This window comes from Lipotes vexillifer, unplaced genomic scaffold, assembly GCF_000442215.2.
Source record: "Lipotes vexillifer unplaced genomic scaffold, Lipotes_vexillifer_v1.1 scaffold440, whole genome shotgun sequence".
Lineage (NCBI taxonomy): Eukaryota > Metazoa > Chordata > Mammalia > Artiodactyla > Lipotidae > Lipotes > Lipotes vexillifer.
Window position 1 is genome coordinate 1,522,422 of NW_006778543.1, and position 18,660 is coordinate 1,541,081.

At 40.3% G+C, this 18,660-nt stretch overlaps 1 protein-coding gene across 4 annotated transcripts in view; it reads left to right on the forward strand.

Annotated features, from left to right (window-relative positions):
• The window catches only part of ENPP2 (ectonucleotide pyrophosphatase/phosphodiesterase 2), a 77,507-nt gene extending 59,105 nt beyond the window's left edge, over nucleotides 1–18,402 (forward strand). For 2 of the 4 annotated variants that reach the window (XM_007451670.1, XM_007451668.1), the window contains 7 exons: nucleotides 4,300–4,374; nucleotides 5,699–5,835; nucleotides 6,811–6,946; nucleotides 7,634–7,711; nucleotides 10,888–11,020; nucleotides 12,901–13,057; nucleotides 17,793–18,392. In XM_007451670.1, the coding sequence (XP_007451732.1) occupies nucleotides 4,300–4,374; nucleotides 5,699–5,835; nucleotides 6,811–6,946; nucleotides 7,634–7,711; nucleotides 10,888–11,020; nucleotides 12,901–13,057; nucleotides 17,793–17,963 (887 nt within the window). In that variant the 3' untranslated portion in view covers nucleotides 17,964–18,392. Of the gene's footprint in view, nucleotides 1–4,299; nucleotides 4,375–5,698; nucleotides 5,836–6,810; nucleotides 6,947–7,633; nucleotides 7,712–10,887; nucleotides 11,021–12,900; nucleotides 13,058–17,792 lie in introns of all 4 variants that reach the window. The other 2 variants (XM_007451669.1, XM_007451671.1) reach the window with 2 other exon arrangements.
• The last annotated feature ends 258 nt before the right edge of the window (nucleotides 18,403–18,660 follow it).

The window sequence follows — 18,660 nt, forward strand, 5'->3', positions numbered from 1 at the left end:
CATACATCTGTACCAAACACACATGTAAAAGCTATGCATTCCAACAGTGAAACAACCCAGGGTAAATTTGAGGTAACAAAACAGTGGTATATTAAATTAATCTTAGGCTATATTTTATTATGAATACTAAACTTACAGAATCAAGTCCTTTACTAAAATGAAGAGGAAGAACAAATATGAGCTTCAAAAATTGTGATCTAAACTGCTTGCTAAAGCTTTAAATATTTCTACATTTGTAGTGAATTCCGGATCTTAATTGCATGGCTGCTTTTCTGGATCACATGTATGTAATGTCTTGGCAAACTTATTGAATTTTCATTTTGTAATCCATGAATCAGTGGATAAATGAATGAATGAAATGGAAACATTTAAATTTCTCACAGCAAGCAATTCTGGCACTAGAGCCAGGTATAATTTTTACTGTAAGAATAATTGCACTATTTATTTTCACTTTAGTCTTTTCTCTACTAGCATTGCTAAACCATGTTTTGTATTTTCTTAGTCAGGTTGGCATTCACTATCATCTTTGTGAGAAAAGGAATTAAACATCATCTTAACACCTATGTGTTTGGCTCCTTATCACACGCCATGAGAAATTAGTTTGGTTAGAAAAATGACTTCAACACTAGTAATTCTTGTTAACTTTAAAGCAGTCCTGAATAGCTAGAGAGGGAATATTAGGCAGGTTATACATAGAAAGCCAGTTCTTGAAAGTCATAAAGAACAGTATTTTTTAAAAAAATAAAACAATCAGGGCTTCCCTGGTGGCTCAGTGGTTGAGAGTCCGCCTGCCGATGCAGGGGACACGGGTTCGTGCCCCGGTCCGGGAAGATCCCACATGCCGCGGAACGGCTGGGCCCGTGAACTGTGGCCGCTGAGCCTGCGCGTCCGGAGCCTGTGCTCCGCAACGGGAGAGGCCACAACAGTGAGAGGCCCGCATACCGCAAAATAAAATAAAATAAAACAATCATTTATTTATCCACATAGATATTTGGCATTGTTGGAGGTAGAGATACAATGGTAAACAAAATAGATAAAATCTGTGTCCTCATTAAGTTATTATTTTATTGTGAGATTTAGCCAGTTGATGAATTACAGTGTAGTGTTTTTGTTTTTGTTTTTTTCCCGGTACGCGGGCCTCTCACTGTTGTGGCCTCTCCTGTTGCGGAGCACAGGCTCCGGACGGCGCAGGCTCAGCGGCCATGGCTCACGGGCCCAGCCGCTCCGCGGCATGTGGGATCTTCCCGGACCAGGGCACGAACCCGTGTCCTCTGCATCGGCAGACGGACTCTCAACCACTGCGCCACAAGGGAAGCCCCGAGAGTGCTGTTTCTTGACACCATTGCCACCTGAAAGTTATGGTTTCTAAAAAATCTTAGTCTTTATTTTTAAAATTAAGTATGCATGTTAGTATGCTTGTTGCAGTGATTCATCAATTCAGTAAATATTTCTTGTCTGATAGTGATAACACTCACAGATCTGCCCAAGTCACCCAGTCTTCTCGTATTATCTTTGATTGTTCCTTAGGGTTTCCCTTGGATTCTCTTAAAGTCACTTACTTAGTAGCTGTGGTCCTAGAATGCAGAAACTCCTTGGGAAAATCCTCATTACACAAAATAAAATCAAACTTTACAGCCTGACTTTTAAGATCCTCTTTACCTTTTGTTTATAGCCTCCAAATGAGAGCTTGTAGATATACTGTTTTCAAGTTTGGTTTAAGGGTAGCCTTTAAAACAAAACCAACATCTTTTTCTTTTGGGTAGAAGAAAACCCATTTTAGATTTTGTACAGAAATGCATAACCTTCAGTTTTGTTCTGAAGGACCTCTTGAGGATAAAGAAGGTGAATAATCACCTCCCACTGGGATTAGTTGCGGAGCACAGGCTCCGGACGCGCAGGCTCAGCGGCCATGGCTCACAGGCCCAGCCACTCCGCGGCATGTGGGATCCTCCCGGACCGGGGCACGAACCCGCGTCCCCTGCATGGGCAGGCGGACTCTCAACCACTGCGCCACCAGGGAAGCCCCAGCGCAGTGTTTTAAGGGTTGAGGTAAGAAAGAACAGGACCCTACCAGAGGCATCAAATCTAATCCCAGAGGAGGCTGACATGCAGTAAATGCTAGTAGACACTTCTAAGGCAAAGGAGGACAAAGGACGTAGGAAAAGGAAAGACCTTGGGTAGAGATTTTGTGGTAAAATGTAAGAGCATATTATTGTGGGAGTAGATGTTTAAAACAAAAACAAAAAAGAGGAGAGATTTTCATGTGGCTCTCAAGTCAGCCAGCTAATCTGTGGGAATATGAATCAGGAAGCTGAAGAGGGAAAAGAAACACACACTCAAGTCTGGATGACCAAATTTTGGAAGACAAAACGAATGAGCGCTGGGGAAGTCCACACCACTTAAAAAGATTTGCCTTTTGCCAACGTGGTATCTGGGGGAGAACCGTGGCATGTACCACAAATGACAGCCACTATTGTAAACAGGGAACTGGGGTGTGGAAGGGAGGCTCTGTCTGGAATTTCACGGAGTAGGAGCCCAGCCTGGGAAGACACAAGCTATACTAGATCCGTATCAAGAAATCACGAGGAAAATATTTCAAAAGCAGAAGCTTGCAGGCTCATCTCCAGGGTGGCTGGTCTCTAGATGAAGCACTTATGTGTCCAGAGAGTGAGCTTCAAGTACACTCTTGTGGCTCAACAAGGGACTTTTTGCTAAAGAGAAATGCAATGGGTGACTTGTCTAAGATGTCATAGGGAGTAGCAAGCTGTGACCAAGAACCTGGGATTGTTTGGTAGCCTGATAAACTGAAAAAGGGAAATCTAAATTTTGTTTCTGGACCTTAAAGTGCTTCTTACTGCAAAGGTGATTTCACCTCTTTCTTAGATGAAACTATTATGCAACAGGAAGACCCAAGTAGATTCTTTGGGTCAGTTGGGGAGCTTGGTTGGATATTAGGAGACTGACAAAGCCACTACATTTTTTTTTTCTTCATGTCATACATGCTCAGTTAACAATTGAGAAAAAGTTAGTCAGATAATGATATATTTTGGCTCCAACTGTGTGCCAAAAACTGCAGTTGTGCATATCTTGGGACCTATGACACCTGCATTTCAAAAGAAAATTGAGTTTCTACATGCAGAGCAGAAGCATGAGTAGAGATGGAGAAGCTTAACTGGAGAAATCTTTCAGGAGAAAGTGACTCTTAAGATGTCTCTTACCCTCTTGTCCTTTTCTCCCTCCCCTCCCCATGTCTCTTTCATGGGAGCTGAGCTATGTGACCATATTATTTGTCATCCCCTTTTGGAGGTGAGAAGGACAATTATGCCAGGGAAACAGGCATAAATGGGATGTGGGGTCACTCTGGCTTAGCTTCATAAGTTCTGTAAGGTCCGTACTGATGCCACCTCATCCCCATCTGCGGCATGCCTCATGCTCTGTTTTCCTGTTCCACTATGTAGATATCTCTGATATAGTGAGCAGCATATTGCATTTTAGTTGTTTATGCCATGTTTGTCTCTCTCATTGAACTGTGAGCTTCTTGAGGGTAAAAGCTCTATCTTTTTTTTTTTTTTTTTTTTTTTTTTTTTTGCGGTACGCGGGCCTCTCACTGTTGTGGCCTCTCCCATTGCGGAGTACAGGCTCCGGACGCACAGGCTCAGTGGCCATGGCTCACGGGCCCAGCCACTCTGCGGCATGTGGGATCTTCCCAGACCAGGGCACGAACCCATGTCCCCTACATCGGCAGGCGGACTCTCAACCACTGAGCCACCTGGGAAGCCCAAAAGCTCTATCTTAATTGTCTTTACCAAGTATCTCTATTCCATAGCCCAAGGCCTGACACAAAGAAGGTACTCAGTATATGTTTGATGAGGGGGGAATACATTAATGAAAAATTTGGAGGGAGATAAGTGACAGGACTGGTGGAGAAGTTATTCCCAGTAGAGAGAAAAGGAGTCATATATATAATAGCATAGAGTTGTTGACAATGATTATGAGCAGTATTACAAATCAATCAGCCTTCATGGAATGGAGTGCTGTGTTGAGGAATGGTGAGAAATAAGGAGGAACCAGAGTTGGTGGAGTCTATAGATTGTCTTAAGAGTGTTGATTGATGGCTGCTCTAAAGAGGGGTGTTGCATAGAGGAATATGGCTGCTGTTTTGTTGTCCTCTTAATGGGATAGATTGGATAATATGCCAGGTTTGCATTTGAGCTTGGAGGAATGTGTTGGGTAAGCATTAAAACTTGAATGATAAAAAGAGAATAGCTTCTCAAAGAATCTTGGTACTTCTGCTTCCAGCTGAAACCAGGAAATTCAGAGGCAGCAAAAATGAAATCAAGGAAAACGTTAATGGAAATTTTGAACCTAGAAAAGGTTTGGTTTGAGTTTTGAAGGAAAGTCTGACCTGGCAAACTGCCCCCAAGTACTACTGTTATGATTTGCTGGCTTTTTATTTGTTCATTATATTTCATTTATATGATATTAGCATATTATGTTCTAATTCTTAGGGGTGGGTCCCCAAATTTGGCAGCTTTACCAAGACTTCTGCATTTACTGCAATGCTGACAAAGCCCAACTACCCAGCTCAGGCTTGTGCTGTTAACAGTGTGGGCTCTTTTGCCTCAAATCAGCAGTTCTACTTGGGAGGGTCTTGCAAAGTAATCTACAAAGGGTTTTCTCTGTTACTTGTGTAGAATGGTAATACTTTAATTAAAGCAACATGTATACGTAATTTAATAAGTGCCAGAACTGACTTTTTTCTAATAGAAATAATAGTAAAGAAAAATTTTTTTTTGATTATCACTTAGGGGATCGTGAATGCTAAAGCCTCAGTCTCTAAATATTTTGGTCTGCAGGACCCCAATTTCTATGAATCTATGGCAGTTCTGACTTTAGCCTGTCTAAAATGGGCAGATCAAGCTTGAGGCATTTATTGTGGGTGTAGAATGAGGTTTGCACATTAATCTCCCATGTCTTCTTCTTAGAAGAATAAAGTTTCAAACCTTTATTTTTTCCTAAGAGGAGAGCTTCCTCTTAGGGGTCTGAATCTACATTCTGGGGTCTTAACTGAGTTCTTTGGTAACCGATGACCTCCCTTTTGTATTTAAAGGACCCCCTTGAATGCCACTTATTTTATCTATACATGTTCCTTTAAGTTCTTACCTAAAGAGTTTTCCTCCATGTCACAAAGCTACTTACTTTAAATGCTCATTAGTACTCACTTTTTATGCTGAAATAATGCATATTTGAGTTGCAGTTTACAAATAATGATCAAAGAGTACCTTCCTCTTAATTAAATCATTGGTTAATTTGATGAGCCTTTCCAGGGTCAAATGAATTAATTCTATAAAAATCTAATTGTCTTGACTTCCCATTCAGCTGAATCATTTCAAAATTTAATAAATAATTGTCTTTCCCATACAGATGAAGATTCTTTATAACTGAAAAAAGCCATTAAAATAAATATGGTATTTACATTACAGTTTTGATAACTGTAAGCCTTGACCCACGCTTAGGTGATCAAATAAACCACAGAAGTGTTAGGAAAACTAACCTGATTAAATTAAGAAGAAGGAGCTACATTATTAATAAGTAAGCAAAGCAAATTGTGGACAATTTGACTCTCTTCCAACATTTCTTTAACACTTGATGTGCCGTTTAATATGTGTTTAAGACAGTTTATGTTTTTCTTTCCTAGAGAGACACCTCCTCTATGGACGGCCTGCAGTGCTTTATCGGACTAGATATGATATCTTGTATCACACTGACTTTGAAAGCAGTTATAGTGAAATATTCCTAATGCCACTCTGGACATCGTACACTGTTTCCAAACAGGTCATTGAGAAAGCTGGGTTTCATGTTCTTCATGTCATTACACTCCTTGCCTTAATATAATGATTGTTTGCTGAACAGAATTGTCTTAGACAAGATTTTAATTTTTCCTGATGAAAGAAATCCTATATTGGATCTGTTGTAAAATATTTTGAATTAGACTTTCTGCAGTGTTCTAAAAACCTCATGGTAATAGGTGAAATAGCATAGCATACTCATTCTTTTAGTTTTTTTTACTCTGCTTGACATGGTCCACTAGTTACAGAAGCCACCAGTATCTGGACATTTGTTTTAATAGACTTTATTTTTTAGAGCAGTTTTAGGTTCAGAGCAAAACTGAATGGGAGGGACAGAAATTTCCCATATACCCACGGCTCCACACATGTATAGCCTGCCCCACTATCAACATCCTGTTCTTTTTTAATGAAGGTTTTATGTTGGGGTTTCAGTTTTGGTGAAGATGAGGTAAGAAAGTTTATGTCAGGAATTAGAAAAATTCATTTGGCAGTTGAACTATGTTTTTAAACTCTGAATACAAATGACTATTCTACTGCCCCAGACACAGCTTCTTATTAATTTGTACTCAGGCACATACAATACATATATAGTCTTTTTTTAAAATTAGGAGATATGTCTATATTATTTCTCAGAATATTATTTTTTAAGCTGTCTTATGTGTAATCTCATTCGTTGTATCAACAGTGAGATTTCTGCCTTGCGTATTATTGTTTTACCTAAGACTGATAAGAGAGTCCTGCTACTAAAAACATAAGAGTTAAAAAATTACTAGCTTAGTGCATTTAAAACTGAGGTCCTTAAAAAAAAAAAAGAGTCAATATCAGAATATGAGCTGTAGTAAAAGCTAATGGGGCTTTGATTCTGGCTGTTTGGAACCAAACAATCTGGCTTCAGTATTTCCCTGTTGGTTTGGTGTTGTCTCTGCCATGGCATTGCTGACTACCTGTGACTACCATACAGGCTGAGGTCTCTGGCATCCCTGAACACCTGACCAATTGCGTCCGGCCTGATGTCCGTGTTTCTCCGAGTTTCAGTCAGAGCTGTTTGGCCTACAAAAATGATAAACAGATGTCCTATGGATTCCTCTTTCCTCCTTGTAAGTTACAGATAGCAGGATCTGACCATTCTAGAGGGATGTTATTTTGTGGAGTCTGGCGGGTGCAACTTGGTATTTAGGATTTCAGTGGTTTTTAGGTTTTCTAAAAAACCTAAAAACCAGAGGGGCGCTCAAGAGATTGAGGAGATGAACTTCTCTGGGAGCCTTCCAAAAGCAGCCAGAAAAGAGACCAGCTTTCACAAATCCTATTCCCGGGGAATTCTAAAAGGCAAGGGAATATTCTGTGTGTCACCTGACGTCACTAAATGAGCATCTGAAAGTGAAATAGGAAATTATTGACATAAATCTTTTAAATAATACTATAGAGGTGATCTCTGAAGAATACATGAAGCCCTTTAATTCTCTCTCATTACCTTGATGACATTTTTTTAAAAGTCCAAATTATGCCAGTATAATCAAACAATTCTTTTATAAAATACTTAGTAGACCCAAGACTAAGTAGGAAGAAAAAGAATCATAAAAATTTTTTTAAGGAGAACTATTGAGTGAAGAAAAGAGATTGAGTGGGAAGGGAAGTAGGAAATGGTATATAAAGAATGGGATAAGTAGGAATAAAAGAGTAGATCCATGCATTTCATGCTGTTTGGACCATTTTAGAAGATTCATTTTTTTTATTGATGTCGATTTTATTATGTAATGGGCACTATTTGTTTTCCCAATGTTTAGATCTGAGCTCTTTGCCAGAAGCTAAATATGATGCATTCCTTGTAACCAATATGGTTCCAATGTATCCTGCTTTCAAACGTAAGTCTAATATTTACCTAGTAGACTATTATTTGTGGAAAGCAATGTTTCTAAATTTACCACTTACCTTTCCTACCTCTCTATTCATTTTAATAATAATAATACCTTTCATGTGTTTAGCCTTTATAATTTTTGAAGAACTTTAATGTAAATTCTCTACTGCTAAGCCAATATATGAATCTGTGAGGGAGCTTGGCAGGTTTTTTTTATCCCTTGTTTGTAATTAAGAAATTGAAGTCACGAGAAGTGACCCATGAATGGCAGAAGCTGAGCTAAACCAAGTTTGTGCTTTCCTTCTAATCCAGTGTTCTCTCTATTTCAATGCTCAGTGGTTTAAAAGAGTCTTCTCTGTACTTTGGAGGCGGCCTGACATTTAACAGCATCTGTATTTATTTATTGAATGTTACAGTAAGAGCCACTAATGCCTTCCTCCTTTAGTGGGATGGTGATGTATTCTGAATATTGACCCTGAAACCCAGCAAGAGCTTAAAGGGTCTTCTGAATCACCAGAGAATTAAGTTCAGTAGGTTTTAGGGCTGTGCAAATTATATACACTCATAATTTCTTTATATATGACATAAATATTTGTGGATGATAGTGATGAAATGAATGGTATAGGCACAGTAAGCCCCAGCCCCAAAACTGAGTTCTGGTCTCTGGAGTGTGAACACTGGCTATGTGACCATAGAAATGCCATTTAGCCTGTCATTTATAAAATTATGAGATTTGACTGCATGACTTCTATGGCTTATATGGATTTGTAACTTAACTGTCCAATGACAAAAACAATCCATTTTCTATTTCTGCTAGCAAAGAATTCATTCATTTGCCTATCCATCCATATTCCATCTATCCATGCATCCCTCCATCCATCCAACCATCCATGTATTCAAAGACAGAGAAAGCATTATAGAGTAGCTTTGACCTCCCTGTAGTTTATTTACAGTGAGCAGACATATATGCTTATAGGAAAGGAAGGAAAAGGAAACACTTCTACATAACTCCACTTTCTAAAGGAGTTTTGGGCTGTGTTGCATGACTCTCAGGGCTGAAATAAAGTCTCAAAATAGGACACGAGATGGTGGAATGTCATCTACAGGGCCGAGCCTTCTCAACTTGACATTGGTGAAATGGCCAACACGGTTTAGAGAAAAAAAACAAATGTTTATTTGATGTCCTAAGTTAGTAAATAAAGGCTTATTCAAAGGTAGAATCTCTTGCATATGAGTGAAAAGTTAAAGTATGCTTTTAAAAGGAGGTTTCCTGGTTTGTTCTCAGCCCCAGCTGAGAAATGTTTCACAAACCCCCGTAGATCCCTTTGTCCTAATATTACATGGCATGCAGCTTCATTGAATTTCCACAAATCAGGGTCTCCTGGATTTCTTTATCCTTTACTGATGCCTTTTTGACCAAGCGGCAATAAAGGAAGCACACGGTACCACCCTGAGGCTGGTGTGGCCAAAGGCCTTTCACAGAGGGCCCGCTGTCCTCCTTCACTAGGGGAGTGGTTGTTTCACATATGCCACATTTCTGCGGGTTTGGCCTTTTGACTGTTCTCATTGTTCTTTCTTTCCCTCTATGGCTCTCCAATTTTTACGCTTAAGTTAACATTTGAACTTCTTTCCCACTGTCCTCGTTTCTTTATTGCAAATAATTATCCATGGTATTTTGGCTCTGGTGGGCTGCTCTGTCGTTCTCATTTAGAATAGAGGATCAGCAGTTGAAGCACCATGGGAAAAATGCCCAAGCATTTTTTAATAAGGGGAGGTAAGAAATGATAACAGCCTGAACCTCAAAACCCCGATGTAGAATAGAGCATGGTAAGTTGAATCTAACATGTTAGAGCCAACATCTTTGGTTTGCCTTTCCTGTCCTCTTCTGTTATTCCCTTCTTTTGCCTCTTCCCTTTTCCATTCTGCCCCTCTCCTTCCCGATTGACTATCGTGTAAATTGGAGCTAGCGCGGCCAAGGAAATCCTCTCTAGAGGATGACCATGAAAGTGAGAAATGAATAGCGGAGGAGAAACTAGGCATATGCCTAGTCAGGGGACGTGTTTTCCAGATGAAGGGAAAAGCATATGCAAAATCTTACTCTGAAACATGTTTAGTGAGTAGGGGGACGGGAAGAAAGGCATGTACCTGAGGGGGAAAGGAATAGGAGGAAAAGTCATGGAGGGAGGCAAGGGCCATGGTGGAAAGTTGGGATTTTATTCTAATTACAGTGAGAAATCACCTGGAGTGTTAGAGATGGGTGTTGCGGAAATGTGATACAATCTGATTTATAGTGTAAAAGGATCCATCTGGCTACTCCAAAGAGGATGGGCTACAGGGAAGGAAGAGTTTCTCCCAAGGTGCCAAGTAATCTTTTGTGATAGTTCATTGTAAAGAGGATAGTGACTTAGACCAGGGTGGATGCAGTGAAAATTGTGAGGAGTGGGCAGATTTGGAAGACTGGGATGTATTTTGGAGGTAGCACTAACAGGACTTGTTCACATGCATATGAAGTAAGGAGAGAAGTCAGGGATGAATCATAAGATTTTGACCTGAACATCGGGGTGAGTGCGAGTGCCACTGGCTATGATGGAGAAGCCAAGAGTTGGATCAGGAGTGGAAGAAAAATCAAGAATTCTGTTTGGATAATTTTTTGTTAGATATGATTATTAGGTATTCAAATGCACCATGAGATGGCTGGTTGGATAACATGTCTGGAGTTGCCTGGAAAGGTTAGGGCTAGAGACATAAACTTGAGAATTAGCCCATCTACGACATGTGAAAGAAGAGAAGGTAGATTAAAGCCTTTTTTCAATTTCCCACAAACACCATATTTCCCCTGTTGCACATACTATTCTCTCTGCCTGGAATGTTGTCTCCACCTCTTTGCCTCAGAAACACCCACTTGTCGTTCAGATCTCAGCCTAGTAACCACTTCACCTGTAAGTCCTTCCCTGACTGGTTGGGCTACGTTAAACTCCTCGGCCATTGTCTCCGTATCTTTCTCTTGGCCGGTTCATAAATGACACACCCACAGCTAATGCTTTAGGATGGATTGCTCTTAAGAATCACAACAGATCTACTGTCTCTTGGCTTGTGACATTTGGCTTGTTTAATGCATCCAAGAGAGAATTTGGCCAAAGCAAGGAGTTTTGTTTACGGAGAACTGATTTTGTTTTTGTACAGGAGTCTGGAATTATTTCCAAAGGGTTCTGGTGAAGAAATATGCTTCAGAAAGAAATGGAGTTAATGTGATAAGTGGACCAATTTTTGACTATGACTACGATGGCTTACATGACACACAAGACAAAATCAAACAGTAAGCTTTTCATTTCCACGCAACATGCGCTTTTAAATTCCAAGATCTCACTCAAGAATATTTTTCAAATATTCACGTACTAGAGAAGAGCTGATACCTCTTAAACCTGTTGCTCTTCGAATCTCCTTGTGATTTCTTCAGTTCTTTTGGACCTGTGATTAAACGAGGCATTGGTGGTTGGAAAGGAATTAGGATTTGTGGTAAATAAATGCACTTTTCATTTTCATGAAAGAAAATGTATCAAAAGATTAGAAATTTTTTAAACTTTATTCTTCAACACGTCTTTAGTGGGAAGATGATAATTTTCACTTGTGTTCACTATTTGGGGGGGACTTTTAGAATTCCTTAGGTTTTCTGAGTCAGTACATTTCAATAGGAAATTACATATAAACTTTGGTCAAACCTAATTTCTATCCCTCTCTGTGGTGCTATTAGGGATATAAAAGGATGAGGCATACTCTGTTCATAAGGAACTTACAGTGTGGTGGAGAAAGTAAGAAGATATAAATACAACAAATTCATAATAGGTCATCATTTAATTTTTTTTTAAGGAGCTGATATACCTAATATTTGAAGAACTCTTTTAACAAATTTTTAAAATTTTATTTTTGGCTGCATTGGCTCTTTGTTGCTGCATGCAGGCTTTCGCTAGTTGTGGTAAGCGGGAGCTACCCTTCATTTCGGTGTGAGGGCTTCTCATTGTGGTGGCTTCTCTTGTTGCGGAGCACGGGCTCTAGGCATGCGGGCTCAGTAGTTGTGGCACACGGGCTCAGTTGTTGTGGCTTGTGGGCTCTAGAGCGCAGGCTCAGTAGTTGTGGTACACGGGCTTAGTTGCTCTGTGGCACGTGGGATCTTCCCGGACCAGGGCTCCAACCTGTGTCCCCTGCATTGGCAGGCAGATTCTTAACCACTGCGCCACCAGGGAAGCCCTCTTCATTTAGTTTTATACATGCATGAAACAATTAGAGAGCAACACAGCATATGAGAGGGTTTCATTGTGAGTGACAGACAGACATAAAATGCTAATTTTTTTCATATATATAACTAATAAAATAGGTGTTATCCTACCCCCTTTCCAGTCATCCATAAGAGAAATTTTATCCTACTTGTACATTTATTTTATTGCTGATTATTGTCATAGTTTTCAGCCCAGATTATACTGTTAGTTCAATCATAATTTCAATATTTTGAAATGATTAAAATTAAGATAATAGAAAACCAGGTAAGGAATTATGAATTTCTATACTATGCTCTACTCAAAATATTTTTTAATACTTTTGTAACTCATCAGTAGCACTCAGTTCTTAGAATTTTCTTTAGTAAATGAATTCTCTGTACCAACTGTACCAAGTTCAGGATCTCACTGTGGCTGGAAGGTCTATCACTCTCCTAGCTCCTGTGTTTTCTGCCTCTGGTCCATTTTATACAAGTCTATGAAAGTTATTTTCCTGAAACATGGATCTCATAATGGCACTTCCTAGCACAGAAACCTTCAGTGGAGCATTACTGCCTGAAAAATAGTGCCCAAACTCTACAACTTTGGCACTCAGAGCCCCCCCTACTTTGGCTTTTATTGACTCTTCCAGACTTACATTTCTACTCCATTGATGTATGCATTATGTCCCACCTCTGAGAATTGGTTCAAGCTGTTTTCTTTGTCTGGAGTATCTTTTCCAGTCTACCAGGTTGAGAGAAAGAGGAGATTCCGGGCACTGAAAACATGATATTCAAAGATATAGAAGTGGGTTAACACCTGTAAGTGAAAAATGACTCCACTGAGTGAAATTCAATTTTAGTGACTTGGGCAATATTCACTGGCCACCATTTGAAAAAGAAAGCTACTACCTCAGCTATAGCTTGATTTTGCCTTCCTGTTTCAGGTACGTGGAAGGCAGTTCTATTCCTGTTCCAACTCACTACTACAGCATCATCACCAGCTGCCTGGATTTCACCCAGCCCGCCGACAAGTGTGATGGCCCCCTCTCTGTCTCCTCATTCGTCCTTCCTCACAGACCAGACAATGATGAAAGCTGCAATGTGAGTTCAAGAACAGTGTCCTTTAGGATTTGCTGACAGAATTCATCTCGGTGTCTTAATTTATATTCCCACCCTTGAACTAGGACATATTTATCATAAAACATTTGCACTACACAAATGGGTATACAAATTGGGTCTTTAGAAAGGACCCAAAGGAACCTTTGCATAACACTTGGGAACTTTGTGCTCTAATGGCTTTTTATTTTTCAGCATAGGGGTGTGTGGGATGTGTGTGCATTTAATGTTGTTCTATTTCTGTGTTTGATTTTGGCAAATGATAGAAGTGCCCACATGTTCTCCATTTTGCAAAAGACATAGATATTTTGTAAAAAGTGAAAAGTAACACAATTTTGGTAATTACTGAAATGAGGGAAGAGTTCTCAGGAGCTCATTGTATCATTCACTCTACTTTTGTGGATGTTTGAAAATTTCATTCATAAAAACTTTTTTAAAAAGACACACACAGAGGAATATATACTTTACAAATCAGAGTTTCATTTGCTACTAGTTATGAGGGCAGATGTAACGGGTCACCCCATTCTTAAATAGCACAGATGACTCTTGATTCACTTATTCCAACGTGAAAGGAGAATGGCATGGCAAAAAAAGCCTCAGGAAGGCAGACAGGATCCGTGCTCTGTGCTCCTGGCTCTGTACTAATGCTGCACTCAGGGACAAATCACATAATTACTCCAGGTTTCTTTAATGTGATGGAAATCCTGTGCTCCAAGGTTGATTTTAGAAGTAATAGTCTCTATGCTTTTGTTTATATAATAGAATAGGAGATAAAATCTACAGAGGAAGATTTTTAGTCAAAAAGCAGTACTCAGGGGCTTCCCTGGTGGCACAGTGGTTGAGAGTCCGCCTGCCGATGCAGGGGAAATGGGTTCGTGCCCCGGTCCGGGAAGATCCCACGTGCCGCGGAGCGGCTGGGCCCGTGGGCCATGGCTGCTGGGCCTGCGCGTCCGGAGCCTGTGCTCCGCAACGGGAGGGGCCGCAGCGGTGAGAGGCAATTATGTGAGGTACGCTGGGAAAAATGATGGCGTGTTTAACATAGTCACACTCCAGGCAGCCTTCAAGGGGGAAAGTAAATGAAACAAGCACAGAAATTGCTTCACTAAAAGGCAAAGACCCTTAAGAATGGCTTCAACAGAGATTTTCAGCTTCGTGGACAAGGCAGCTTTGGGGCTATGGCTTCAATTACAGGTGAAGATTGAAGCTGTGACCATCCAAAACAAAATAACAGGTGCAGACAAAAAATTGAAATATGGCTGAAAAAGCTAATTAAGTTGGCTAGAATACTGGAAATGAGGATCATAGTGGGAGATAAGGTTTTAAAGTTTACATGGAATCAGATTTAAAGTAAAAGTAGTCGTGGTAGTAGTCATAGCGGCCATAGTAGTAGGAGTTATCATTCGTTGAGCCCATGTTACTATCCAAGTACTGTGCAGGTCCTCTCATTCATTACTTCTGATCATCTCATTACCCTATTAGGCAGATATATATGACCTCGTCCCCCTCTCCTTTTATTAACTCTTGAGAAACCTGTAGCTCATAAAGAAAAAGTATGTAACATGGTTACTGGTTAGTCAGTAGAAAAGTAGAACTTTAGATTCAAGTCCTCTGATTCCAAAAGCCCATCCTTTTTCAAATTTATCAGATTTCTATAGTGGAAGCTTGGGGCCTTAAGAGTTTTTTTCATTACACAGACATTAGATAACCACGGAAAATGTTTAGGCATAAGAGCAACATTGTAGACTCTGTTTTGGGGAGATAAATTTGAATTGGAGGGGATCAAGCATGGTCCTCAAAGGCCTTTGGCAAGATTCCCAGGATTGAGGGAACAGAATTTGAACTGGGTGTGGTCTTGGAAATTTCTAAAGGAAGGTGGAAGGCAGCAATACTGTACTGGAAGGATAAATAAGATCTTAGAAATAATTGGATGGGAGGTGGAGAAGCAAGGGAACTTCAAGTGAGAGAGGAGCTGTCCTCAATTTATTGGCTCGACTTTCTCAAGTTTGATTGTTCACAGCCCACGAGACTAGGTAATGGTGTACCCTAGAGGGATGTAATGCCTCTGGATAGCATGATGTACTTTTTTGAACTTCAGTTTTACTAAAATCTTGTTGTGGGGAGGTAAAGTTTTTGCAAAAAAGTGAACACATATTTTATGGAGTTAAATTCAAAATTGCCATACATGTTTAAGATAAGGCAGAGACTACAAAGACATTTCAGACTAAAAGTAGGCCATTTAAGAGACACCTCAATTCCTGGGGGATGTATATTCACGTCTCCCTGTCATTAGCGGAATTTGGTGATGCAGGAGTTTGAAAAACGTTGTTCTGAACTCAGCTCAGAGTCAGTTCTTTATTCACCCCGATGTTACACCTGACAAATGAAATCCACTGATGTCCTCATACGTCTTCCTCTCTGCACAGAGCTTAGGGGTATTTCTTATAGAGTTCAAGGCCAGCATGCCTCTTATTGAAGAACCCCCTGCCTACGTAGACACCCCTCCTTGCCTTAAAGTCCACCTTAAGACTTCCGGGACTTGAATTCACAAACTCACTTGGGAGGAAGTTAGGGAGAAAGGGCAGGTGAAGGATAAATGTCCATAGCAAGAAAAACACTAAGCAAGTTCCTGGACTGTGCTTTCGTTTGTATTAATGTGTAAAGTTATTTATTTTTTAAATTTATTTGTAAAGTTTTTCTTTTCCTCTCTTGGTGCACATGAACTTTTATTTGACTTTTATTAGTTTTGCATTTTGTACTAGAGTCTCCTGCAGCAAATACTTCTGTGGATTGCTAGCTAGCAAGAGGCAGAAGGCATTTTCTTCATGTGTAACATAGCCCAGTATTTTGACTACTTGGAGGCCCGATTTTAGCCTGTGAGAACCAGAGGAGAATGCCCCTCAAATGAAATTGGCAAATCACTTCCCAAGGAAAGAAATAGCAAAAGACAGATTTTCCCCCAAATTCGTATAATCCAGGCTAGCCATTATTTAAATTAGGAAAAACCTTTTCACTTCTTGTCCACACATTCAAATGACTTACATTTACAAAGGAAACATTAGACTTACTGACCATTGAAAAATCAAATAAATGAGTTGAATATGAAAATTCTCCCGAAAATATCACTTCATGCTTACTCTGCTTACTCTGAGGGGGTCCCGACCCATTTGGAGACCTCCTACTTCGTTAATTATATGGTCACACTGAGGATTGGTCAGTACCGTTGTGGGTAGAGTTATATTTAGGCCTGTTCTTTCCTATGACTCTCAGAGATCTTGGTTAGCTTGGGTTAGGAGGGTGGGGCGTGGAGGGTTAAAATCCTTATTTCCCCCAGCCTGCAAAGCAATTTCTTCCTGTTTCTTCATTTTGCCTGGGATGGCTAGGCATCAGTTTCCTGAACCAACACCCTCCTGTACATATTTAGCACTGGCACAAGCTGCTGGAGCTCCGTGTCCAGGTCCGTGTGGGTTGGAGCTTTCTGAGAAAACCCAGTGCAGGTTCTTGGGCTTTGGTGGGTAGTTCATTGAGACCACTTGCAGTCAAAGACTTGGGCGAGGACATGCCTGAACATTCTCAGCCCTGGGACGCACAGCTACCCTTCGACTTGTAGAAAGACTTTTGGAAGCCATTGCAATTCCAGGGGCATTTGGGAATAAAGTTGGCAAAGGCCCTCCTGCCCCATGTCTGCTGACGAAGGTAGACATTTCTCCATATTCTCAAGGTCCTCAGATCTCGTTCCTTCTCTCAAGTTCCCTCAAAAGTGAAAGAAGATATTTTTTAAATGTAAAGGACTGCTTTATCTGCACTGCCTTTTTGTTTCTACTTAGATGTGAAATAAATTGTTTAGTGTGGGATATTTAAATGTCTTTCATCTCGAACTTGTGCCAGTGAGGCAATTTTTGGCAAGTAGTTAAGACAGAAAGAGATTTCCTTCCTTCCCATCATGGGAAAACCCATGATGTTGTTTCCTTACTTTACTCATTTTTCTCCCCCTTCGTCCTTCCTCCTTTTCCCCCTTCCCAGGGAGCTGAAGTAAGCATTATTATTCTTATGAACCAGTGAAGAAACTGAGGCCTAGAGAGGTCAAGCAGCTTCAGCAAAAGGTCTCACAGCCAGGAAGTGGAAGAGTTGCGATTCCAACTCAGGCCTCTTGGGCCCCAAAGTGCCAGGTGTATCAACTGAGCTGCTCAGAGTCGAACTCATTCAAATATCAATTCACTGCCATCTAATAGATAATGTCCTTGATCTAGCACATTCTTCTGAAGGACTAGAAATGCACACGCATCATTTTGTGCATTGGGCACAAGCTCTTTCCTTTCCTTGGGAGGCAGAGGAGCATTCCTAATTCCTCATGCTCTGTACTTCTCATTGCAATTTGACAGCAGGGGAAAGAAACGCATCACTGAATTCTCCAGGGCCTTTGGTTTTCCCAATTTTGATGTATGTTAGGAGAACATATTGCATCAAATGCAGTTTCGCACTACACATCTGGTTTATTTGGTACAGCTAATTGCTGTTGAAAATGTTCACAGCCAAGGGCCAGTATTTGTGGCCCATTGCCAGCAGCACTGTGGGAGAGAGGCGGGGAGGCCAGGAAGGAATAACACGCCTTGACTTTGGGTGCAGGAGTATATGTCGAGGTCATTTGTGGACTTGGAGCAAATGGACTGTGTAGAGAAACTCCTTTGGAAAATTCTGACTCTGTACCCCCTTTCCGTTGCAGAGCTCAGAGGATGAGTCAAAATGGGCAGAAGAGCTTATCAAGATGCACACGGCTCGGGTGCGGGACATTGAACATCTTACCAGCCTGGATTTCTTCCGTAAGACCAGCCGCAGCTATCCAGAAATTCTGACACTAAAGACATACCTGCATACATATGAGAGCGAGATTTAACCTTCTGATCCTCAGTGGTGCAGTCTTATCAACTGGTGTATATTTTTATATTATTTTTGTATTTATTAATTTGAAACCAGGACATTAAAAAAAGTTAGTATTTTTAATCCTGTACCAAATCTGACATATTACGCCTGAATGACTCCACTGTTTTCCCCTAATGCTTGATATAGGTAGTCTTGTGTTCTGAGTAGAGCTTGTAATAATTACTGCAGCTTGCATTTTTAGTGGAAGCTTCTAAACGGTGCTGCACATTTGATATTTGCATTGAGGAAATATCAATTTTTCAATGCACAGTTGCCACATTTAGTCCTGTACTGTATTGAAATACTGATTTTGTAAAGTTGCATTCACTTACTGTTAATTATGACAGACATATTTAAGCCTTATAGACCAATCTTAAATATAATAAATCACACATTCAGTTTTCTTCTGGTTTTATTTGGTCTTTATTTCACATAAATTAGAGTGTTTGCTTCTGGTATATTTCATGCATAAAATGTACACATTTCTTGTATTGGGCCCTCTTCTTAGTTGCATGTAGTTCACATAGAAAAGAGGACATCCGTAATATTCAACTGTGGTGGCCTGGATGAGATAGATGAGGTACATATCTATGGGAAATCGGAAGGGCAGAGGAAAAGAAGAACCAGAACTTCTGAATATCCTCTCTCACCTATATCTATTTTAAAAATAT